Genomic DNA, 22,054 nt, shown 5'->3' with positions numbered 1-22,054 from the left:
CTGCCTCACATCTCGCAGACCAGAGGCCCAAGTTCCAGGAAGATTGGGTGAGAAGGAACATAAGTGTCAGGGCTTGCTTCTAGGCCACCATTGCACATCTCCAGTAAGCCGCTTCAAAGCTTAACTATCAGTCAGATACACCCGAGTGATTTTCATAAGCATTGTTTTCTGATAGTCTTTTCTAGTACAAGTTATTAGGAAAGCAAGGGGTTTTTGTTTGTTTTTTTTTCATTGTGCTGATGATTATAATGACTTCCGACCAAGGAAAGGAAAACTTTAAAAACATTCTAAAGCTAGACAGGGTGGTACACGCCTGTAATCCAAGTAACAGGGCCAGAGGGTCAGGAGTTTGAGGTCAGCCCTGGCTGTATGAGCCTTTGTCTTTACTACACTATGGCGGGAGGAATTAGCTGGCCAGACAAGTCATTGCACAAGATGTTGTGTGTGCTTTCTGTTTTCGTTTTTGTTTTTCAAGTGAGAGAACATAAAGTCGGGTGAGTAGGAGGGGAAGACAGGATCTGGGAAGAGTTGAGGAAGGGGCCGGGCGGTGGTGGCGCACGCCTTTAATCCCAGCACTTGGGAGGCAGAGGCAGGCGGATCTCTGTGAGTTCGAGGCCAGCTGGTCTCCAAAGCGAGTTCCAGGAAAGGCGCAAAGCTACACAGAGAAACCCTGTCTCGGGAAAAAAAAAAAAAAAAGAAGAGTTGAGGAAGGGGAGAGAATATAATAAAATACATTGTATGAAATTCTCACAATGGCTTAGTCTAAGGACCTCTGTTTGGTCCCCAGAACTCAAGTTCTAAAATCTGGGCTGAAGAGGTGGCTCTTCAGCCATCTAGAGTATTAGGGAGAGATGGCTCCCATTCCAGAGAACCTGGATTTGATCCCCAGCACCCACATAGCAGCTCTCAACCATTTGTAACACCAGTTCCAGGAGATCCAACACCTCCTTCTGGCGTCCACAGGCACCAGCCACACAAGTGATGCACAGATACACATGCAGGCAAAACACTCAAAAGACATAAAAAAATAAAAGAATTAAATCTGGGTGTCGTGGCACGTGCTTAGAACACCAGCGCTGGGAGATGGAACCAGGCAGTCAGCCAGCCTAGCCGACTTGGCAAGTTCCAGGAGGTAAGAGACTGTCTATCGGGCTCGGCACTGATGAACTTGACAGAGGAAGGCGGTCCCCTGGCCTGTGTGGGATATTCTTTACACTCTGAATGTACGACACGGTGATTGGTTTAATAAAGAAGCTGACTGGCCTAGAGCCAGGCAGAATAAGGTGAGAGAGACAAACGGAGAATGATGGGAAGAAGGGCAGAGCTGAGGCATCTTGAACAGATGAAGCGAAGAAGAGAAGCAAGATGAGCATGCCGTACTGAGAGAAGGTACCAAGCCACCTGGCAAAGCGTAGATGAGAAACGTGAGTTAATTTAAATGTAAGAGTTAGCTAGTAACAAGCCTGCGCTATTGGCCGAGGGTTTATACTTAATATTCAGCCTCCATGTCAGTTACTTGGGAACTGTTGGGCGGGAAAGAAACGTTCTCCAACTGGCCTGCGCACACATGCATGCACATGAGCACAGACAGACACAGACACATCAAAAAATAATTCTCAGGCTAGGGTTGCAGCTTAGTTGATAAGAGTACTAGCCTAGCATGCAAGAAGTCCTGGGTCCCACCCTCAACACTGAATAAATAGGGCATAGTGGCACACACTTGTAATCCCAGCACTTGGGTGGCAGAGGAAGGTAGACCAGGACTTCAAGGTTATCCTCAATAGCACAGAATTTAAAACCAATCTGGGCCACGTGAGACCCTGTCTCAAACATAATAGTGAGGGCTGTTAGAGATGGTTCAGTGGTTAAGAGCACTTTTTGCTCTTGCAGAAGACCCAGGTTCAAATCCCAGCACCAACATGATGGCTCACAAGAATCTAACTCCAGTCCCAGGGGATCCAACGGCTCTCCTCATTTCTACAGGCACCAGGCATCAACATGGTGCAGATACACATGTAGGCAAACACACGCAATAAATATAAAAATAATTGTTATTATTCTGCACATTAAAATTAGCCAGGCATGGTGGCACATGCTTTTAACTCCAGCACTTGGGAGGCACAAGTAAGTGGATCTCTGAGTTGAAGGCCAGTTTCATCTAGATAGCGAGTTCCAGCCTGCCAGGGTCTTATAGGCCTGGGTCAAACAATTCACCACCACCACCACCACAAATAGAGAAAAGGCCACCACTACTTGACTGTGTAGTTCACTTGTACACCCAGTGCACCAGTGTCCTGGGGGAGCCTATTGGACAATCTTCTTCCCTTTAAAATAGACTTATCTGGGGGAGGCAGGGGCATCTGCTGCTCCAGGTGGGGGGTGGTAACAAGTGTACCAAACAGAGCCATTTTGCAGGGACCGTTGATGACAAGACAGTGACCAGATAAAGCCAAGGGGATGACTTGAAGGTAAAAGTGGAAAAAGCCCAAATGGAAAAAAACACGATGTTCTGAAACAATGCCAGACATGTTTCATCCTCCAAAAATCTGAAGAAAAATAAATGTGTTGATCAACAAGTTATTCTCCTCTCCCTCTTCAAGGACTCTGAGTTGCTAAATTGATCAGATCGGCTTAAAACAGATGGCATGAGGCGCAGAGATTTTTCTATTTCATCCTCGTAAGTGAAAATCCGCAAAGGGGAAAAGAACCAAGCTGACGGTCTGAGTGTGCTACCCCACAGTGACTGCTGCTTTTCCTGTGTCAGTAAAGAAGCTGAAGTTTTTCCTTCTCATTGTTTCACGTTTTGAGAAATTGCATCTCTGAAGTTTCATGCCCGGGTGAATGTACAAATAATAGAGAAACAAGGACGACAGGAAAAAGGAAAGATGGATTGATAAGGCAGACTTTCCGTTTGAGACTAAATCTTCATGGAATTTTCTAGCTGAAAAGACTCATTTCCGGGGACTGGGGAGACAGACAGGTCAGCCGGTAATACGTTTGCTTTGCAAGCATGGGATCCCAGGTTCTCTCCAGAGCACCCACGTAAAAAACAAATCCTATCTTGAACTGGTAACCCACTGTTGACTGGGAAGTGGAGGCAGCCAGATTCTGACCAGCTAAGCACCCTAGCTTAACTGGCGACCTCAGGTACCAATAAGAGACCTTTCTCAAAGGCAAGGTAGACAGCACTTCAGTTTCAACAGGCAAGGTTGACCTCTGGCCTCCGTGCTTGTCCACTGTCCACATAAGTGCCTGTCTTTGTTTTTTTTTTTTTTTTTTTTTTTTTTTTTTTTTTTTTGGTTTTTCAAGACAGGGTTTCTCTGTGTAGCTTTGCGCCTTTCCTGGAACTCGCTTTGGAGACCAGGCTGGCCTCGAACTCACAGAGATCCGCCTGCCTCTGCCTCCCGAGTGCTGGGATTAAAGGCGTGCGCCACCACCGCCCGGCTAGTGCCTGTCTTTGTAAGTGCACATCCACAACCCCCCCCACACACACACACACAAATCTCCACTTTAACATTTTTGTTTCTGTTTATTTTAGTTCTTGTTTGTTTTTTCAAGACAGGGTTTCTCTGTGTAGCCCTGGCTGTCCTGGAACTCACTCTGTAGACCAGGCTGGCCTCGAACTCAGAGATCCACCTGCCTCTGCCTCCCTGAGTGCTGGGATTAAAGGCCTGTGCCACCATGCCTGGCCTACACTGTTTTTGAGACAGGGTTTCACGTATTTCGGGATGGTGCCAGACTCTGTGTAGGTAAAGATGATCCTAAACTTGCTTATCCTTCTGCCTCTGCCTAGGGTACAGCTGGCAAGCTGTACCTAAGTGGAAGTGGAGGAATCATTGGCTTGAAATACCACCAGATATGACAGGTGTAGGCCAGAACTGGCTTCATCTTTGTTTAGACTCTTTCCCTAACAAGCCATTTAGACATGAAAGCCCAACATGAGACTGAATATGCATATAGGGAGACACTGACGGGTGTTCAAAACATCAGTTCATTACGCATCTTTTATTCCCACGCTGTGCCCTTGAAGGACAAACATACAGACCTGCTGTCAGGTGCTCACATGTAGCCAGGGAGATGGAACCAGACAGCAGGTAGAAAGAATGAACGGCAGTGTTCCCACCCAGGGACCAAGAGAGTCTGCCAGGGAAGGCAGGCGTTTAACTTGAGGAGGTAAGATGAACGAAAAGTCTCTGAGGCTTGAAGAGTGAATGGGGTCATGTCAAAGCTCCTGAGGCAGAGGGTCTGTGGCAGTCCCTGCAGGTAGAGTAACATCCCCAGGAGCAGGTGTAGGATGAGGCTGGGGACCGGCTGCAGCCGGCTTGTAGAACAGCCCCACTTCCCCGGGCCACCAGTGAGGGAAGCCACCAGAAGGAAAAGTGGCTGACAGAGGGACAGAAGCGTGCTGGGCAGACAGCCACAGAGTAGACATGGCTGGAGCTGCACATGGGCCAAATTCAAGCTGTTTTGAAAAGGCAACATGTGCTCCTGGATCTGACTGGGAGTTAGGTGACTTTGTGGTTTGAAGGAGCTGCGTGCCTGTCTCAGAAGGCAGTTCTGGAGTGAGTCCCCCCCCCCCCTTCACCTCTACGTGGGCTCCAGGGACTGACCCCAGGTCACCAGGCTTGCATGGCAAGCCCCTCTACACAACGAGCCTTCTCGAAGCCGTCCCCCCCCCCCCCCATTTATGAAAGCTCTTTATTCTTTGGAGAGATGCATGTGCCAGCGGGCATGTGGAGGGTCAAGGGCGCCTTGAGAGAGTAAGCTCCTTCCTTCCACGTGTGGGCTCCCGGGATTGAATTCAAGTTGTTAGGCTTGGTGGCAAGAGCCTCTACCTGCCGAGTCACATTGTCAGTATTTTTTGACCTATTTTTATTTCATGTGTATAAGTGTGTTGCCTGCACATTACATACGTGCGCTGTGCTTGCCTCTAGAGGTCAGGATGGTGCCAGACTCTGTGTAGGTAAAGATGATCCTAAACTTGCTAATCCTTCTGCCTCTGCCTCTGCCTGGGGTACAGGCATCAGAAGTGGTGTTACAAGTAGTCGTGAGCCACCATGTGGGTGCTGAGAACCAAACCCAGGCCCCTACAAGAGCAGTAAGTGCTCTTAACTAGTGAGCAGTCTCTCCACCCTTATGCTTTGTTGGTTTTGGTTTCTGTTTGTTATTTTTGTTGTTGTTGTTGTTTTATAATTTAGCTTTATTTTATGTGCATTGGTATGAATGTAGCAGGACCCCTGGACCTGGAGTTACAGACAGTTGTGAACTGCCACGTGGGTGCTGGGAATTGAACCTGGGTCCTCTAGAAGAACAACAATCAGTGCTCTTACCCACTGAGCATCTCTCCAGCCCCTTGTTTGTTTGTTTGTTTGTTTTTAAGATAAGATCTCACTATAGTTCTGGCTAGCCTGGAACTTGCTCTGTAGCCCAGGCTGGCCTCAAACTTAGAGAGATCTGCCTGCCTCTGCCTCCTGAGTGCTAGGATTAAAGGCGTGTGCTACCACATCTGTCTTTGTTTGTTGATTGTGTTTTTTTTTTGAGACAGGGTTTCTCTGTGTAGCCCTGGCTGTCCTCAAACTCAGAGAAATCTGCCTGCCCCTGCCTCCCAAGTGCTGGGGTTAAAGGTGAGCTCCACCGCTGCCTGGTTGGTTTTATTTTTTTCTAATGAAATACTAAATGGTTGCTTCTCACCCCAGATTCTAAAAGTGGCAACGGGCAGGCAGAGCTTAAGGTACTTGGAAAGTCATTAGACACTGCCTAGAACGCAGTGACGTCAGAGGCTGGGGGCGGGGTATGAGAGGGAATGTGTGCGCGTATTTTGGGGTCCCTCAGCCTGCCTGCTCATATCATCACCCAGTGAGGCAAAGGCGGGAAGATTTCAGCCTCTGTTTGTCCACAGCCTCAGATCTGCTCATCAGAGGGCAGGTGGGAAAGCCTTAAGGAAACCGGTCTTGACACACGGCCTCAGGCTGAAGCGGGAAAGGTCAGAGCCTCAGTTTCTCTGAATCAGAGTCAGGTGCAGAGGGGGTCACAGGCATGCACGGGGGCAATGCCTCCCTTTTTCCTCAGGAGAGTTGGGGAAGTTGTTCCTCCTCCAGTCTCCAGAGGTTTCCTGGAATAGCAGGGTTGGAACAACCAGGTATTGGGACGAGAGTGCCTGGGGTGAAGGATGGATCCAGGCCCCGGGTCTGCCATCCTTCCTGGTTCTTCAGCTTTCCTGAACCTCCATCCTGCAACTCCACGAGCGAGCGTCTATACGGCTGGAGCTCGAGTGAGAAGATACCCAGAGGAGGTCCTAGGGCTAGGTGGAGCGACATGGCCTGCGGCTTCTCCTCCCAGGGCCTGCTTCACCCCAACAAAAGCAGCATGAGGCTCTCCCTGCGTCATCGGGGTTCTGCGAGCGGGGAGACTTCCATGCCCTCCACACTTTGGCTCCTAATACCAGCCTGGCTCATCATACCTATCAATGTACAAATCCCCGCAACACTCCAAATGCCTACCTGCCCTGCGTGCCCCCTTTCACGGTGGAGCGACAGTGGAGAGAACATCAGACAGATGTGCTGAGCCTATCACGGAGCGGCAGAGGGGCGGCTGGAGAATGGTGCTTTGCTTAGGTGTGTGCTCCCGAGTCAGGCCTCGTACCGTAGAATCACTTACTTGGCAGCCACGAAGATTCGGGCGGGAGGGTTTGGAGTGGGGTGAGGGAAAGAGGTGCTCCTCGTACTTGCCAGAACTCACCACAACCCGCTCTCCAGAGACCAGGCCGCCTCTTACTTAACCTGAGAGAGGGATGAGGAACCCAGGGCGGGCGCCGGCAGGAGGAGCGGGGGCGGCTTAGGGCGCTAGCCCACGGGCAAGTGCACCAAGCAGCGTGGGCGGGGGTTGGGGACCGCCCTGGCGGCGGGGGGGCGCGGCAAGGGCGGGTTGGGGCGGCTCTGAAGCCCGCGGGCGTGGCTGGCAGTGGCGCTGGGCGAAGGTGGGGGCGGAGTCCCGCCACGCTTTTAAAGCGGACGCGCCCGGACCTTCGGGGCGCGATCGAGTAGTGCGGTGGGGCTGTCCCGAAGCTTGCGAGTCCCTCCCGGGCCCGCGCTCCACGACGCCTGGGCCTGCGCACGCGAGCCGCCACCGATCGGGAGCAGACCTCGCGGGTGAGGGCGCGACCTCGGCTGGAAGCGGCCTTACGCCGCACGGTTTAGGTCCGCGGCGCGGCTCGCGACCGTGTCACCGGCTCCCCTCCGCGAGCCCGCCGGGAACGCCCGGAACGAACGGCGGAGTCCCGGGTGAGAAGCCCGGGCCGCGGCCACCAGGCGTGTGTTCCAGCGCAGACCCGGGTGGCCGAGAGGCTGTGCCGGCTTCGCGCCTCCGGCAGGGTTCCACCGAAGGCGGCCCGGGTCCCCCGGTGCTCGCGGCAAGGGGCGGCCGGGCACGCCGTGGGCATCCCGTTGTTACTTGTTCTGCGTTCGCCGTCTAGACACACCTTCAGTGCTTGAATGAAAGATAACGTAACCGGCGACGCGGAGGGTGGGGAACTAGGAAGTGGGCAGGGCGGCGCTTGCGAGTGCGCGCCACCGCCTAGAGTCACCCACCAGAGCCGGGTTTGGCCGGTGGCTCACCTGCTCCCGGGTGTGGTTTGTTCTCCTCCGCTACCTCCCCTAGTGCCTCCGAATCCTGCCCATCCCCTGATTCTCAGGGTCCGCGAGTGTGGACCACGTCCCTTTCTCGTATGCGGCCCCTCCAGTGAGTCCTTCCTCGCACAAACATCCGGATAGTACTCAAACCTCAGTGTGTTCTGCATACCCACTCCGCCCCTTCTTTCTGGCTCCTCTTTGGCGGCCCAGGACCACGGTGACGCCATGGGATGGAGGCAGTTGCTGGGTCGGTCCCCCAGGTGACCCCCTGACGATTGGGGAGGACGGGAAAATTGCTCCGGAGATGGGCATGTGTGGCCTCTGGGACCAGAGCAGATCTGAGGAGAGGCTCATGGACACTCCCTCACCCCCAAGTGCTGGGCGTGGCGGGTTCTAGGTGCTTCCCTCCAGAGCTGGCTGGATTCGGTTCAGTCAGAGATGCTCGGGTTAATGAGCTGAGTACTGATGACGATTTAGTGATGAAATGACCTGAGAAAGCACCCTTCACGCCCTTTGCATACCTAGTCAGTCCCTAGTAGATGGACTAAGGGATCAGTACCCTAGATGAAGACTGGCCTCCCCAGGTACTGCAGGGTCCCCTCCGTAGTACTCGGACCCCGGCCTCTTGGCCTGATATGCGTTCCTAGGAAGGATAAGGAGTCAGCAGGGGTGGGGTGGCCTGAGTTGAAGAAGGGTACAGGAGACTGTCCGGGGCTGGTCCATGGGGCTGGTGTCAATTCTTTGGCTTTCCTTGTAGAAGACTGTCCTTTGGCCATGTCACAGAATGGACACCTTGAGGACTCCAGTGAATACTTCTCAGGTGTGTATCTAGAAAGCTTCCATGATCAGAAATCTCTAGGGAACTCAGCCCATTCATCTGCCAACAAATACATAGCAGAAGCCACTTGTGTAGCCCCGTGGAGTGGTTAGTGCCCTTCTGGAGGCTGTGTGGCTTGCTGGGTGGGCAGCTGATAGGCGTGCTGAAGTCCTGGGTGGGCAGATGGCTATCCACACCATTTGCTGTTTTCTCCTGTGGTCCACTGAGTGCCTGGCCAGCTTTAGGCTAGACTACATGCTATGCACGCTTTGACTGTCCCCATTTTAACCCCGGAGAGAGAGGCTGCAGTTGTCCCTGCTTCAACCGGTCTAGCTTCTTCCCTGCATTTGGGTCCATGCTGCCTATCTGTGTCTGCCCAAGGTTTCTTTGTGTTTTTTTTTTTTTTAATTTCGTTTTGTACGAGAAAAAAAATTGCATGTAGCCTAGGTTGGCCTAAAACTCCCTATGTAGCCAAATATGAGCTTGAATTTCCCATTACCGGCTGGACAGTGGTGGCACACGCCTTTGATCGAAGCACTCGGGAGGCAGAGCCAGGAGGGTCTCTGTGAGTTTGAGGCCAGCCTCTTCTACAGAACTAGAGCCAGGACAGGCACCAAAACTACACATAGAAAACCCTGTCTCGAAAAACAAACAAACAAACAAAAAGACTATAAGCTTTCACCTCCAGGCCGGGTTTATAGGGTACTGGGGCTTGAACTCTGGGTTTCACACATTAGGCACATACTCTACACACACTGAGCTGCATCCCCAGCTCTCCTGTGTTGTTCAGTGGTACAGTGTTTAGGCATCCCGGTGATGTGTTTTCACCCAGGTGCCCAGGGCAGGAGGGCTCATTGTGTCGAGGTGCTGGCTGGGAGCAGAGCTTTGTAGCTATGCTCTGGAGAATGGCATGGCAGCCTGCAGAGACCTAAGGGGTCGGTGAGCCAAGGCTAAGAAAAGATAGAGCTCCAGGTAGAGAAGGAAGTACTGGGCTGAGAATGACTGCAGAAACAAGACTGAGCCTGGCTGGTGGGTGAGTATTTAGACAGGGTCTCATGTAGCCCAGGCTGGCCTCTGGCTCACCATGTAGCTGAGGATAACTGAACTTTGGATCCTCTTGACTCTTTAACAGGGCTGTGCTACCTGGCTCTCCTCCCCAGCCCAGTAGTTTTAAATAAGGCAGCCTTGCATTAAGGAGGGTGTTTACCATGTCCTCCACAGTAAAGGCAAGGAGGATGATTTTTTGGCTCTGTAGTCCCCGGCCTGGAGATGGGGTGGGGTGATCATCAGGTCGTGAGCTCAGGATATCGAGGTACAAGGCCTGGGATGTGCAAAGGAAGCTGGAGGGCAGGGGTGGAAGTGAGTCAGGGTGAGTCACTGGCTGGCAGGTATGGACATGCCACTGACCTGTCCCTGTCCCTGTGCAGGTGTTTGTCAGTGACTAGTGGGGTCTGCCTTACAAAGGCCTCTTTCCTAAAAGTGTCCCCAAATGTGGAGCTACAGGTCGGTCTGAAAGAGATTCTGGCTGGGCTGACAAAGAGGTCGAGCTCTAGGAAGAGCGTGCCAAATGAGCCTGAGGACGGCCCTGAAGGGAGAGACACTTAGCTAGCTTATAGAACAAGAGTGGGCATGCCTATGGCCCTAGCTATCTGGCCCAGGGACAGATGGAGAGTCTGAGACTGGCCTAGAGGAAGGGTAACAGGCTGGCTCAGGCTGTGATTTTTCAGGGCTGCAGGGAAAAGAGACATTTGCATGTTAGGGTGGTGGAAGCCGCAGGAGTGACCACAGCTGCTCAGGAGTTCCTGCTGCTGTGGCTTGGAAGGGGCGTGGTGGGAGCCCGACTAAGGAGACCTTCTATCTTCTGGCTGGTTCACAGGCTTTCTTGCCTCCTGGGTATTTTCAACTGCTGAACTGAGTCTCAGCCTTGATGCTCTTCCCTCAGTCTCCCTGCCCTCCCTGGGAGGAGAGGCTGGAAGCCCTGTACCAGTGAGGCAGGGGTGGGGTGGGATGGGGTGGGGGGGTATAGGGGAGGTGAGAGGGCGGGTCATTTGGATCTGTAGCAACTTCACCTTCCCTGGGGTTCTCAGCCTGAGAACTCAAAAAAACAAAACAGTCTTTTGTTTATTTTTCACACACACACACACACACACACACACACACACACACACACACGTTCAATAAATACATGGTTTTTCAAGACAGAGTTTCACTTCGTAGCCCTGGCTGTCCTGGAACTCACTCCGTAGATCACCTGGCCCCCTGCCTCCTGAGTGGTGGGGTTAAAGGTGTGTGCCACCACTGCCCTCCGCACGGCAATACAGACTTTTTTTTTTTTTTTTTTTTTTTTTTTTGCAATACAGACTTTTTATTTGAGCGTGTGTTTGTGTGAGTGCCTATGTGTATGAGGCTAGAAGACAGTGTCGGATCCCTTGGAGCTGCAGTTAGAAGCATTTGTGAGCTACCCAGCACTGATGCTGGGATCTGAACTCCTGTTCTCATGACTAAGCAGCATGTGCTTAACCACTGACCCATCTCATAAGCCCCACTTTTTTATATTTTGAAATATAGCCCAGGTTGGCCTGGAACTCATGCAGTCTTTCTGCCTCAGCTTTCCAAGTGCTGGGCTCTACAGGAATGAGCCACTTGCTCAAAGTTGGATTTGTTTGTTTGTTTGTTTTGTTTTTTTTGCAGCAGGGTTTCTTTGTGTAACAGCCCTGGCTGTCTTGGAACTGCTCTGTAGACCAGGCTGGCCTTAAACTCACAGAGATCGGCCTGCCTCTGCCTCCTGAGTGCTGGGATTAAAGGTGTGCGGCCGTGCCTTAAAGTTGTTTTTGTTTGTTGGTTTTGTTTTCCTGTTTAGACTGGGCCTCATTGTGTAGTCCAAGCTAGCCTTAAACTCTTGATGTTTCTGCCTCAGCCTCCTGAGTTCTACATTATAGGCATGTGCTGGCCTGCAACTCTACATGTAGACCAGGGTGGCCTCGAACTCACAGAGATCTGTCTGCCTCTGTTTGCCAAATGCTAGGATTAAATTTAAGCTGAAGGGTCAGAATGATACAGCTACAGCAGAGCCCTGGTTCTTAAAGCTGAAAAAATGGAGAAACCTTGTCTGGGGGGGGGGGGAGGGGGCTGAAAAATGGTACAGAAGATCACTGGGCAGGGCCTTCAGCTCTGTGTGCCGGCTGTCACGCTCTGGGCCAGGCAGGACCAGCATTTCTGTTTCCCTTAACCAAAGCTCTCTCCTTGACTGGTGGGAGGCCTCTTACCATCAGGGATGCACTCAGGAGATGGAGCCAGAGGTACCCGTGCCGGGGACTTAGAACCTACCTTATGATGTGTAGCACTCATAGATGGTCTCTCCCGGTGACAGCGGCAGCTCTGGGCTACTTCAGGAATGACATGGACGATACCCCTGAAGTTCGGGAAGACAGCCTGGGGGACGAGGTCTTTGACACCGTCAACTCCTCCATCGTGTCTGGCGAGAGCATCCGGTTTTTTGTCAATGTCAACCTTGAGGTGCAGCCCTCCAAATCTGGTATGGGGACTCGAGGTGGCCCTGCTCTGCTAAGGAGCCCTGAAGAGCTGGGGCAGCATCCTGAGCTCTCTTCCCGTTCCTCCAGACTTAGAAGCTGCAGCTGGTGGCTGTGTGCTCCTACACACCTCCCGCAAGGTGAGGCCCACCCTGCAGGGCTGTGCTGGGTCTCCAGGTAGGGTTTAGGAGAGCTGCTTCCTCTATATCTGCTACGCTGTCCCCATGTTCCCCGGGCATTCCTAAATAGGGATCTCATACTAGCCCAAGCCTGAACCTTCTCTCCTAGATATATTGTTCCTGGTGGGCAGGGACATTCATAGACCATTATGGAGGGCATGTGGGGGCAAGAGAGACAATGGTCTAACTCAGAGGCTGTGTGGTCTGTACCTGGCATCCCTACAGTATCTGAAGTTAAAGAACTTTGAGGAAGAGGTCCGTGCACACCGGGACCTGGATGGCTTCCTGGCCCAGGCCAGCATCATCCTGAACGAGACAGCTACCTCCCTGGATGACGTGCTTCGGACCATGCTGAACCGCTTCGCCCAGGACCCCAACCACGCGGAACCCGACTGTGACCTGGACCTGCTCATGGCCAAGCTCTTTACAGACGCTGGGGCCCCCATGGAGAGCAAAGGTGAGGTCCTGTCCCTGCCCTGGCATGTGACAGTGTGGCTGGGGCAGCTGACTCTCCTGTGTCCCTTCCTCTGTCCTCAGTCCACCTGCTGTCAGACACCATCCAGGGAGTCACCGCCACTGTCAGAGGGGTACAGTACCAGCAGTCATGGCTCTGCATCATGTGAGTTACCATCCTACCCCCCACACCTGGTCCCCTGCCGTTACCCTGCCGCAAGCCAGGTTATCTCATGTCCCTGCAGAGACAAGTAACACAACTGTGGTGGCACCTCCAATTTGGGACAAGAGGATAGAAGCACTCTGTCCTAGTTGATCTTGTTTGTTTGCTTTTTTAAAATGTGTGCGGGTATTGTGTGTACATGTATATATGAGCACCACATCCATGCCACAGACACCAGAGTTCCTGATGTGCTATTAGCTACCAGGTGGATGCTGGGAATTGAACTCTGCTCCCCTGCGAGAACAGCCAGTGCTCTTTACTGCCAAGTCATCTCTCCAGCCCCCATGCGGTCTTTTTGTTTTCCCCGGTAGCCTCTGTTGCAGGCTCCGCAGGGTGGCGGCAGCCTCTGCGCCTGAGGGTGGCAGCTGTCCTTTTCCCCTCCTCTCTCACCCAGCTGCACCATGAAGGCCCTGCAGAAGAGGCATGTGTGCATCAGCCGCCTGGTTCGACCACAGAACTGGGGGGAGAACTCCTGTGAGGTCCGCTTCGTCATCCTGGTGCTGGCCCCGCCCAAGATGGTGAGTGTCGGGCTCCAGGTTGCCCTGCCGTTGCCTTGGAAACATCTCTCCTGGCTTCTCATCCCTGCTCTTCCTCTCTATCCAATGTTTATCAGAGATGCTTTTGCCAAGTCCCTGTTGCATCTGAAATTTCCCTGGAAATGCCCCCAAAAGTTGGCTTTCCTACTGAAAAGAAATGCTTTTTTACAATGGCAAATTCAGGCGGCTGGCAGGGTAGATTGGTGGCAAGGCGTGGACTCAGCATGTCCAAGGCTCTGGATTCAAGTCCCAATATAATGACTACGTGGATTGGACCATTTTTTTGTTTGTTTGGTTTTGGTTTTGGTTTTCGTTTTTTCGAGACAGGGTTTCCTCTGTGTAGCTTTGCGCCTTTCCTGAAACTCACTCTGTAGCCCAGGCTGGCCTTGAACTCACAGAGATCCACCTGCCTCTGCCTCCCGAGTGCTGGAATTAAAGGCATGCGACACCACCTCCCGGCTGCATTGGGCCATTCTTTGGCTGCCTTCCCACCAGTATTCCTCCTTCATGGTTTGCTGGACAAGGACCCGCTGCGCTCCTTGGGCCTTATGCTACCTGGGCAAGGATACCTTGCTCTTTTTGGTTTTTTGTTTGTTTGTTTGCTGCTCTGTTTTTGTTTTTGTTTTGTGTGTGTGTTTTATTTTATTTATTTATTTAATTTTTTTTTTTTTTTTGAGACAGGGTTCTCTGTGTAACCTTGGCTCTCCTGGAACTTGCTCTGTAGTCTAGCCTGGCCTCAAACTCATGGAGATCTGCATCTGCCTCCCAAATGCTGGGATTAAAGGCGTGTGCCACCACCACCCGGGCTGGATACCCTGCTTTTGTGGAAGCTGTAGCTGGTCCGTCTAGGAGTTTTCTCAATAAGGCAAAAGGTTTAAAATCCTGAATAGGGAACTGTAATCCTCTGCCCAAAGCTGTGGAAGGGCCTTAATATTTAAGCTTTCATTAGCTACTGCACTGTTTTTTTGGGGAGTTTTTTTGGGGTTTTTTTTTTTTTTTTTTTTTTTTTTTGGTTTTTCGAGACAGGGTTTCTCTGTGTAGAACTGCACTGTTTTTCCCCAATGTTGAGGAGGGACCCCAGGGCCCTCATGTACACATGAGGGCAGGTGCTCTGTCACTGACCCACACCTCCTTTAGTTCTTTAAAACAGACTGGAGGCTGGCCTTGGACTCTGGATCCTTCTGCCTTCCCAGTGCTGGCGTTACAGGCCTGCGGGATGCCTTCTCCGGATTCTCTGGGTACCAGGAACAGGGGGCTTCCCTGCCAGTAGTCTTATAGATAGGCTGCGCATCATGAGTTAGAGGGAGTGGCAGCCGGCTGTGTGGCCAGAACAGCTGGAAGGGGCAATAGCCTTAGTACCCGTATCACTTGAGGCAAGTCAGGCTGCACCCAGCGTGGAGTTCCTGCTCAGGAACACCCAGTAGGCACAGTTTGGGCTGCTGCCCCCAGTCTGACCGAGGGCCTCCTGAGACAGGCTAGGCAGTGAACAAGCCATGTGTCAGCTGTCACTGTGACGGAGAATTCAGAGACACGACTTGAAGGAGAAAAGGTCTACTTCAGCTCAGGGTTTCAGTCCGTGGCCGGCGCCACGGCTTTGGAGCAGAGCAGAATGTCGCGATGGGAAGTACTATGATGAGGGAACAGAGCTGATGACCTCATGGCAACCAAAAGGCCGAGGGAACGAGGAGAGACTGTGTCTACGGCTCAGCGGCAGCAGGCTGCCAGAGCATACGTGAGGCTCCGAGCTTGGTCCCCAGCATCTCCCCAAAAGTGGGGGAAAGGTCCTGGGAAATGATTCCCTCTTCTAAGGAGCACTTCCCAACAGCCTACTTCCTCAGACCAAGGCCCACATTCTCCTTTCCACCCCTTCTCAGTAATGCCATGAAATTTTAATGTCAGGGCATGAATCCATCAATGAGGTCGGAGCCCTCAGAACTCAGTTACCTCCCCATGATTAGACCCATCAGCTGGGGGGTCACCTCTTCCATACATGAGTCTTTAGGGGGACACTTCATATCTAACTACTAACACTTGACCATGGTCAGGTAAGAGAATAAGGGGTGATGGGCCTGGATCCCCTTTCAACGTCAGACAAGCCAATAGACATCAGGGATGTGTTTTGTATCGGTAACCTTATGGAGAGCCTGCTCCAAGGCCGCCTCCAGGGTAATGCAAGAAAATCCACGGAGGCAGCCAGGGTTTAGGAAAACTTCTTATGTATCGGAGGGCTAGACCTTTTCTATCTGAGGGGGAAATAAGGAAACACACACACTTTCTGATGATAACTTTCTCTTTTACTTCAACTTAAGAATGGTCTCTGACTCTTTCCACACAGCTACATATCTTTACATACATCTTTTCGCATGGCTACACATCTTTCTTTTACATACATTTCTCTTCTACATCTCTTTTCTATACAGCTTCACCTTCCTTGTCTCCACACGGCTACAGATCTCCACACAGCCACAGGTGAACATCTCATTCACACAGCTCTCTCACCATACAGCGCTTTCCACAGTTCCTGGGCACAGCTCCTCTGTGTAGCAGCAGCTCTGTCACACAGCTCTCTCTCACACTCACTCAACACCTTCTTTTACATTATTCACTCACTCTTTACTCTTTGCCCCACTCACTCCCTCACACTTCTCTCATGATTCTTCTTCATCTCTCACTCAGCAATACACACACACACACACACACACACACACACACACACACACACACACACTTCACTCACATTCTGCAGCAGTTCTACACAGCCATCTCTCCCCACACCACCGCTGCTCTCCTACAGCCAAACTCTGGACAATTGTAAGTTACGTTTTCAGGGCCCTACCCATTCTGATAACACAAGATAAGTCACGTAGTTTCTCTTAGGCTGGTAATGTCACACTGACCCCATGCATGTAGCTCTAAGTTGGTGAGGAGTCCCAGACAGTAAACGATTGGCTGAACCTTGTGCCATCAGGGTCCATGCAGAAAGGGAGCTACTGCAGGGAGCTCTATCTCAATGTAAACAGCCTGGCCTTGATTTAGCAATAAACAAAACCTGGGAATTAGTCTTTGTGTATTTTCTGCAAGGACAGTTTAGTCTGTTTTGAATTTGTTCTAAAGTCTAAAATTAGCTGTCTTTGAGACTGAGAATAGTGTTACTTTCCTGTGTCAGTGAAGAAGAATATCCTGGTATTATTTCTACACATCAGAATTAATACAGCTTACACAGAACTCATAACCTGATCATCCACAGCTATAAGTATGCCCAAAGACGTAAAACGCACAACCAATGGACTGTGGAAGGAAGCCCACAGCCGTTCTTATAGGGAGGTCTAATGTTGCACCTGAGAAAGTCACAGACAGAAAACAACCAGTTTCCACAGCCAGTGACCCCACGGCTTTGCCAGGTGGGGCTCCCCATCAGGGCGTTTTATGTCTGGTGGGTCGACTTGTCAAACGCTAGTTGTCACCCGCTGTATACGCCCACGGCCCTTGGCAGTTTTGCTCCATGTGGTTTCATGTCTGTGCTCAAACCCTCTTCTTGCTCAGGACAATGCTAATGTCTCAGTTCGAAGAAAAATACCAAGCCAGGCATGGTGGCTGGTCTGTAACCCCAAGACTTGGGAAGCTGAGGTAGGAAGAATGCCATAGTTCTAGTCCAGCCTGGTCTACAGAATGTGACCCTATCTCAAACAAACGAACAAGAAAGAAAAACACTAGCTGGAGAGATGACTCAGTGGTTAGGAGCACTGGCTGCTCTTCCAGAGGACCTGGGTTCAATTCCCAGCACCTACATGGCAGCTCACAACTGTCTGTAACTCCAGTTGCAGGGCATCTGACACCTTCACACAGACATACATGCAGGCAAAACACCAATGTACATAAAATACGAATAAATAAATTATTTTAAAATGTTAAAATGGAGCCAGGCAGTAGTGGTGCACACCGCCAGGCGGATCTCTGTGAGTTTGAGGCCAGCCTGGTCTACACAGTGAGTTCCAGGACATCCAGGACTACACAGAGAAACCCTGTCTGGAAAAACCAAAATAAAAAAGGTAAAAAGGAAAAAGGAAACCATGAGATCCACAGCAGCTCCCGGTAGGAATAGCGGCAAGGTGCATCCATGTCTGAGCTTAGGGAAACAGGACCTGCTGCCGGTTGCCTGTGCGTGATTGCACTCGGCAAAGACAGGCTTCCCCTGCTGCCGGAGCTGGGGGTGTAACCGTACCCTCTTCTGTTCCCAGAAAAGCACCAAGACTGCGATGGAGGTGGCACGCACCTTTGCCACCATGTTCTCGGACATCACCTTCCGCCAGAAGCTCCTCAAGACCCGCACAGAGGAGGAATTCAAGGAGGCTCTGGTGCACCAAAGACAGCTACTCACCATGATGCCAAGAGCCAAGGGCCACAGCATGAGCTCCCTCCACACTCACAAACACCATCAGGTACAGAATAGAGGTGGGGTGTGGTGGCAGGGGCGCGGGTCAACCAGGGCTAACACATTCTGCCCTTTCTCCTAGCCCCCCAAGTGCAAGGACTTTTTCCCTTTTGGAAAGGGCATCTGGGTGGACATCATGCACAGGTTCCCGGTGTACCCACTGGACTTCACCGATGGTAGGTGCCCAGCCAGAGCTCAGCCTTTCAGGCCATGAGGCCAGTGCGCGTGTCCTGCGTCTGCAGCAAATGCTGTCTATCCTGCATTCCTAGGCCTCATCGGGAAAGGCAAGACTGTGGGCAAATACGTCACCACCACGCTTTTCCTCTATTTTGCCTGCCTCCTGCCAACGATTGCTTTTGGATCCCTCAATGATGAGAACACAAATGGAGCCATCGGTAAGGGGCTCGGGGGCAGTAGGGATGTGCCAGGCAGGACCCTGGGCTGGGGTGACCCCTGAACTTACCACCTTCACAGATGTGCAGAAGACCATAGCTGGGCAGAGCATCGGAGGCCTCTTATATGCGCTCTTCTCTGGGCAGCCACTGGTAATACTGCTGACAACCGCGCCCCTGGCCATCTACATCCAGGGTAGGGTACAGTGGGGTTGAAATGGGAGATGGTGCCAAGGCCCTGGAGCCCATCCCAGCCCTGACTGCACATCCTGCCCCTTGTCTGCAGTGATCCGAGTCATCTGCGATGACTACAACCTGGACTTCAACTCCTTCTATGCATGGACAGGCCTGTGGAACAGTTTCTTCCTCGCACTTTATGCCTTCCTCAACCTCAGCCTGCTTATGAATCTCTTTAAGAGGTGACTAGTCCTGGGCTGCAGTGTCTAGGGGTGTGGGTCAGCCTCATGCCAAGGCCTTATAACCCCAGAATAGATAGTGTGCTCTCCGTAGGCCAAGGTGGACTTATTGAGAGTGGGGGAGCACTCTTTGATGGCAATGGTCCATACAAGAGCTCAGGGAAACCTTTTCTTTAATAATTACTGCCCCCCAATGCACACACACACACACACACACACACACACACACACGCACGCACACACACGCACACACACACACACACATCTTGAGGCATATCACCTCTTTGCAGGTCAACAGAGGAAATCATTGCCCTCTTCATTTCCATCACGTTTGTGCTGGATGCCGTCAAGGGCATGGTCAAAAGTGAGTACAAGTCAGGTGTGGCGGCGCACACCTTTAACCCTATCGCTCGGGAGGCAGAGGCAGGCAGATCTCTGAGTTTGAGGACAGCTAAGGCTATATCGTGAGACCCTATCTCAAAAACAAAAGAAAACTGAGTGCAGACCCAGAGAGGGACCTGCTTGGGGTGGGAGGGCTCCCAACTGTGCTTGACAGGGCAGAGGAGGAGGTGTCCAGCTAAGGTTGTTCTTCCTGTGGCAGAGGTGCTGGAGGAGCTGTGACTGGCACAGCAGCAGCACCATGTGATGATGAAGGGGCAGAGCTTCTCCAGGCAAAGCCAGAGAGGGGACAGAGGCACTGGGCCAGGCAGGGCAGGGTGTCAGCTACAGAAGAGGCAGTAGCAGACTTGGGAGACAAAGGGTAGACGGACGGACACACAGACGGACGGACAGGCGGTTCCTGGTTGACTGAGAAGGCCAGAACTCTCTCCTATTCCCCTTGTTCCCCCTTAGGAGCTCTCTCCCGTTATGGCCCCTTTCCTTCCCTTCAGTATCCCCACCTCCCTTAGGACACCCCTTCACCCTATATCAATAAGGAAGCTAGGCTCCAACCTCCCAGACCCCAGACGGCTTAGGCCTGTTGACTCATCCCACAGTCTTCTGGAAGTACTACTATGGTCACCACTACCACACAAAAAGGACTTCATCCTTGGCAAGCTTGTTGGGCGTTGGCAGAAGCCCCAACACCAGCCTCCACAGTGCGCCCAACACCAGCCTCTGGGACAGCACCATAGAGATGGCCACGGCCAGCAGCCCCAGCAGTACACACTCGGGCCAGGCCACGGCCGTCCTCAGCCTCCTCATCATGCTGGGCACACTCTGGCTAGGCTACACCCTCTACCAGTTCAAGAAAAGGTAAGGGGGGCACCTTTGGATCCCAGTACTTAGGAGGCAGAGGCAGGAGGATCTCCAGTTTGAAGCCAGCCTAGGTTATACAGACTCTAGCTCAGGACCTCCCGAAAAGAAACGAGGGGGCCCCCGGGTGGGAGGCACAGGCCAGCCAGCCCCCCCCCCCCCGGCCCCGCTGATGCTCCCGTCGTCTCCAGCCCCTACCTGCACCCATGTGTGCGTGAGACCCTGTCTGACTGTGCCCTGCCTATCGCCGTGCTCGCCTTCTCCCTCATCAGTTCCTATGGCTTCCAGGAAATTGAGAGTGAGTTGGAACGGGCGGAGGAGCTGGGGGTGGCATGGCATGGCCTCGCTCCCATGGGAACGGTGGGCCAAGCCTGTCCCGTATTGCAGTGAGCAAGTTCAGATACAACCCCAGCGAGAGCCTCTTTGAGATGGCACAGATCCGCTCTCTGTCCTTCAAGGCCATCGGCAGCGCCATGGGTCTTGGTTTCCTGCTCTCCTTGCTTTTCTTCATTGAGCAGAACCTGGTGGCTGCCCTGGTCAATGCACCAGAGAACAGGTACTGGGGGCTGTGGGAGGAGGGAGCAGGGTCCCGGACTTCTGACAGCCAACAGGACCCTGTCCATGTGTGCCCGTCTCTGTCAGGCTGGTGAAGGGCACTGCCTATCACTGGGACCTCCTGCTACTCGCCATCATCAATACGGGGCTGTCTCTATTCGGGCTACCCTGGATCCACGCCGCCTACCCCCACTCCCCGCTGCATGTGCGGGCACTGGCCTTAGTGGAGGAACGTGTGGAGAATGGGCACATTTACGAAACGTGAGTATGAGTGGTCCCTGGGGTCCTAGGGCAAGAGCCAGGTAGACCTGAAGGTCAGAGGGGGACAACCTTGGGCTCCATGTGACATAGGAAAGGATGTGGCTTAGAGATAAAGGCTCAGAGGCAGTGGCGCCCTAGCTAGACCCACACGTAGCCCTGTGCTCTGGGCCCCGCAGGATTGTGAATGTTAAGGAGACCCGGCTGACCGCGCTGGGCGCCAGTGTCCTGGTGGGTCTCTCGCTGCTGCTGCTGCCCTTCCCCCTGCAGTGGATCCCCAAGCCTGTGCTCTATGGGCTCTTCCTCTACATTGCGCTCACCTCCCTGGATGGCAATCAGCTCTTCTCTCGCGTGGCCCTGCTGCTCAAGGAGCAGGTAGGTGCCGGGGCCCCGGGAGAGGGTGTGAGAACACAGCCATCCCTGACTGCCTGGTTGCTGCTGCCCACAGACATCATACCCACCCACACACTACGTCCGGAGAGTGCCCCAAAGGAAGATCCACTACTTCACAGGCCTGCAGATTCTGCAGCTGCTGCTGCTCTGTGCCTTCGGCATGAGCTCCCTGCCCTACATGAAGATGGTCTTTCCTCTCATCATGATTGCCATGATTCCGATCCGGTATGACCAGGCTGGGTGGCTGTCAGGAGGGCGCAGCCCGCTGCTGGGCTCGGTGGGTACCTGCTGTGACCATCTACCACTCAGCTTGCCTCTCCCTCTGTTCCGCAGTTACAATCTGCTACCCCGAATCATTGAAGCCAAGTACTTGGATGTCATGGATGCTGAGCACAGACCCTGACCAGGGCCACCTTCCCCATCCTTTCAGGCCTGCTCTGTGGCAGTGCAAGGGGAGGTGTGAGCTGGCCGGCCGTGGCTCTGGCCCGTCCTCATTGTGGCCTAAAGCCCTGGGGCATTGTGGTTTCCAATGGTGTGTGCTCACCCCTCACCCCATTAACCTTTAGTTTAGGGTCAGGGACATTGCCATGGTGGAGCTAAGAAAAGTAGATTTTCTTTTGATAAAAGAGTTGATGCCCAGGAGAGAGCCCATTTCCTTGATTGTATAAGGAACTCACTGTGTGCACATTAGTGAATAAAAGTCTTGTTTCTATGCAATCAAAGTCTTGTTTCTGTGCTCCAACATGCTACCTCCATCTTTGCTGCTCTCCCAGACTTGGGGACAGAAAACACGCCCCTGGGAGGAGAGTAAAAGGCCGATGTTTGTTGAGTACCATCTGTATGCCGTCATCTCCACCAGCCCAACTGTGAGAAGCAAAGTAGACTTTTTTTTTTTTTTTTTTTTTTTTTTTTTTTCCGAGACAGGGTTTCTCTGTGTAGCTTTGCGCCTTTCCTGGGGCTCACTTGGTAGCTCAGGCTGGCCTCGAAC

At 52.5% G+C, this 22,054-nt stretch overlaps 1 protein-coding gene across 1 annotated transcript; it reads left to right on the top strand.

The window, feature by feature from the left end:
- The first annotated feature begins 7,257 nt into the window (after window positions 1–7,257).
- Slc4a11 (solute carrier family 4 member 11) lies at window positions 7,258–21,770 on the top strand. Its single transcript, XM_059259583.1, has 20 exons — window positions 7,258–7,875; window positions 8,386–8,448; window positions 11,816–11,980; window positions 12,066–12,115; window positions 12,380–12,611; window positions 12,692–12,773; window positions 13,225–13,348; window positions 17,605–17,805; window positions 17,881–17,974; window positions 18,068–18,193; window positions 18,273–18,386; window positions 18,477–18,609; window positions 18,897–18,970; window positions 19,602–19,860; window positions 20,052–20,158; window positions 20,248–20,416; window positions 20,503–20,676; window positions 20,853–21,048; window positions 21,122–21,291; window positions 21,400–21,770. Exons 1-20 carry the CDS (start codon window positions 7,854–7,856, stop codon window positions 21,467–21,469), a joined length of 2,625 nt encoding a protein of 874 aa, XP_059115566.1. The 5' UTR covers window positions 7,258–7,853; the 3' UTR covers window positions 21,470–21,770.
- Window positions 21,771–22,054: the final 284 nt, after the last annotated feature.

The sequence above is a fragment of the Peromyscus eremicus genome, chromosome 4 (genome assembly GCF_949786415.1).
Source record: "Peromyscus eremicus chromosome 4, PerEre_H2_v1, whole genome shotgun sequence".
Lineage (NCBI taxonomy): Eukaryota > Metazoa > Chordata > Mammalia > Rodentia > Cricetidae > Peromyscus > Peromyscus eremicus.
Note: the sequence above shows the minus strand (reverse complement) of the source record. Positions and strands in the feature narration are given on the sequence as shown.

Bases quoted from the DNA above. Each gene is read 5' to 3' on its own strand.
- Slc4a11 (XM_059259583.1), top strand. From the start codon at position 7,854: ATGGGATGGAGGCAGTTGCTGG. The intron at 8,449-11,815 runs GTGTGTATCTAG...TCCCGGTGACAG, and splicing joins CTCCAGTGAATACTTCTCAG to CGGCAGCTCTGGGCTACTTC. The intron at 20,417-20,502 runs GTACTGGGGGCT...CGTCTCTGTCAG, and splicing joins GTCAATGCACCAGAGAACAG to GCTGGTGAAGGGCACTGCCT.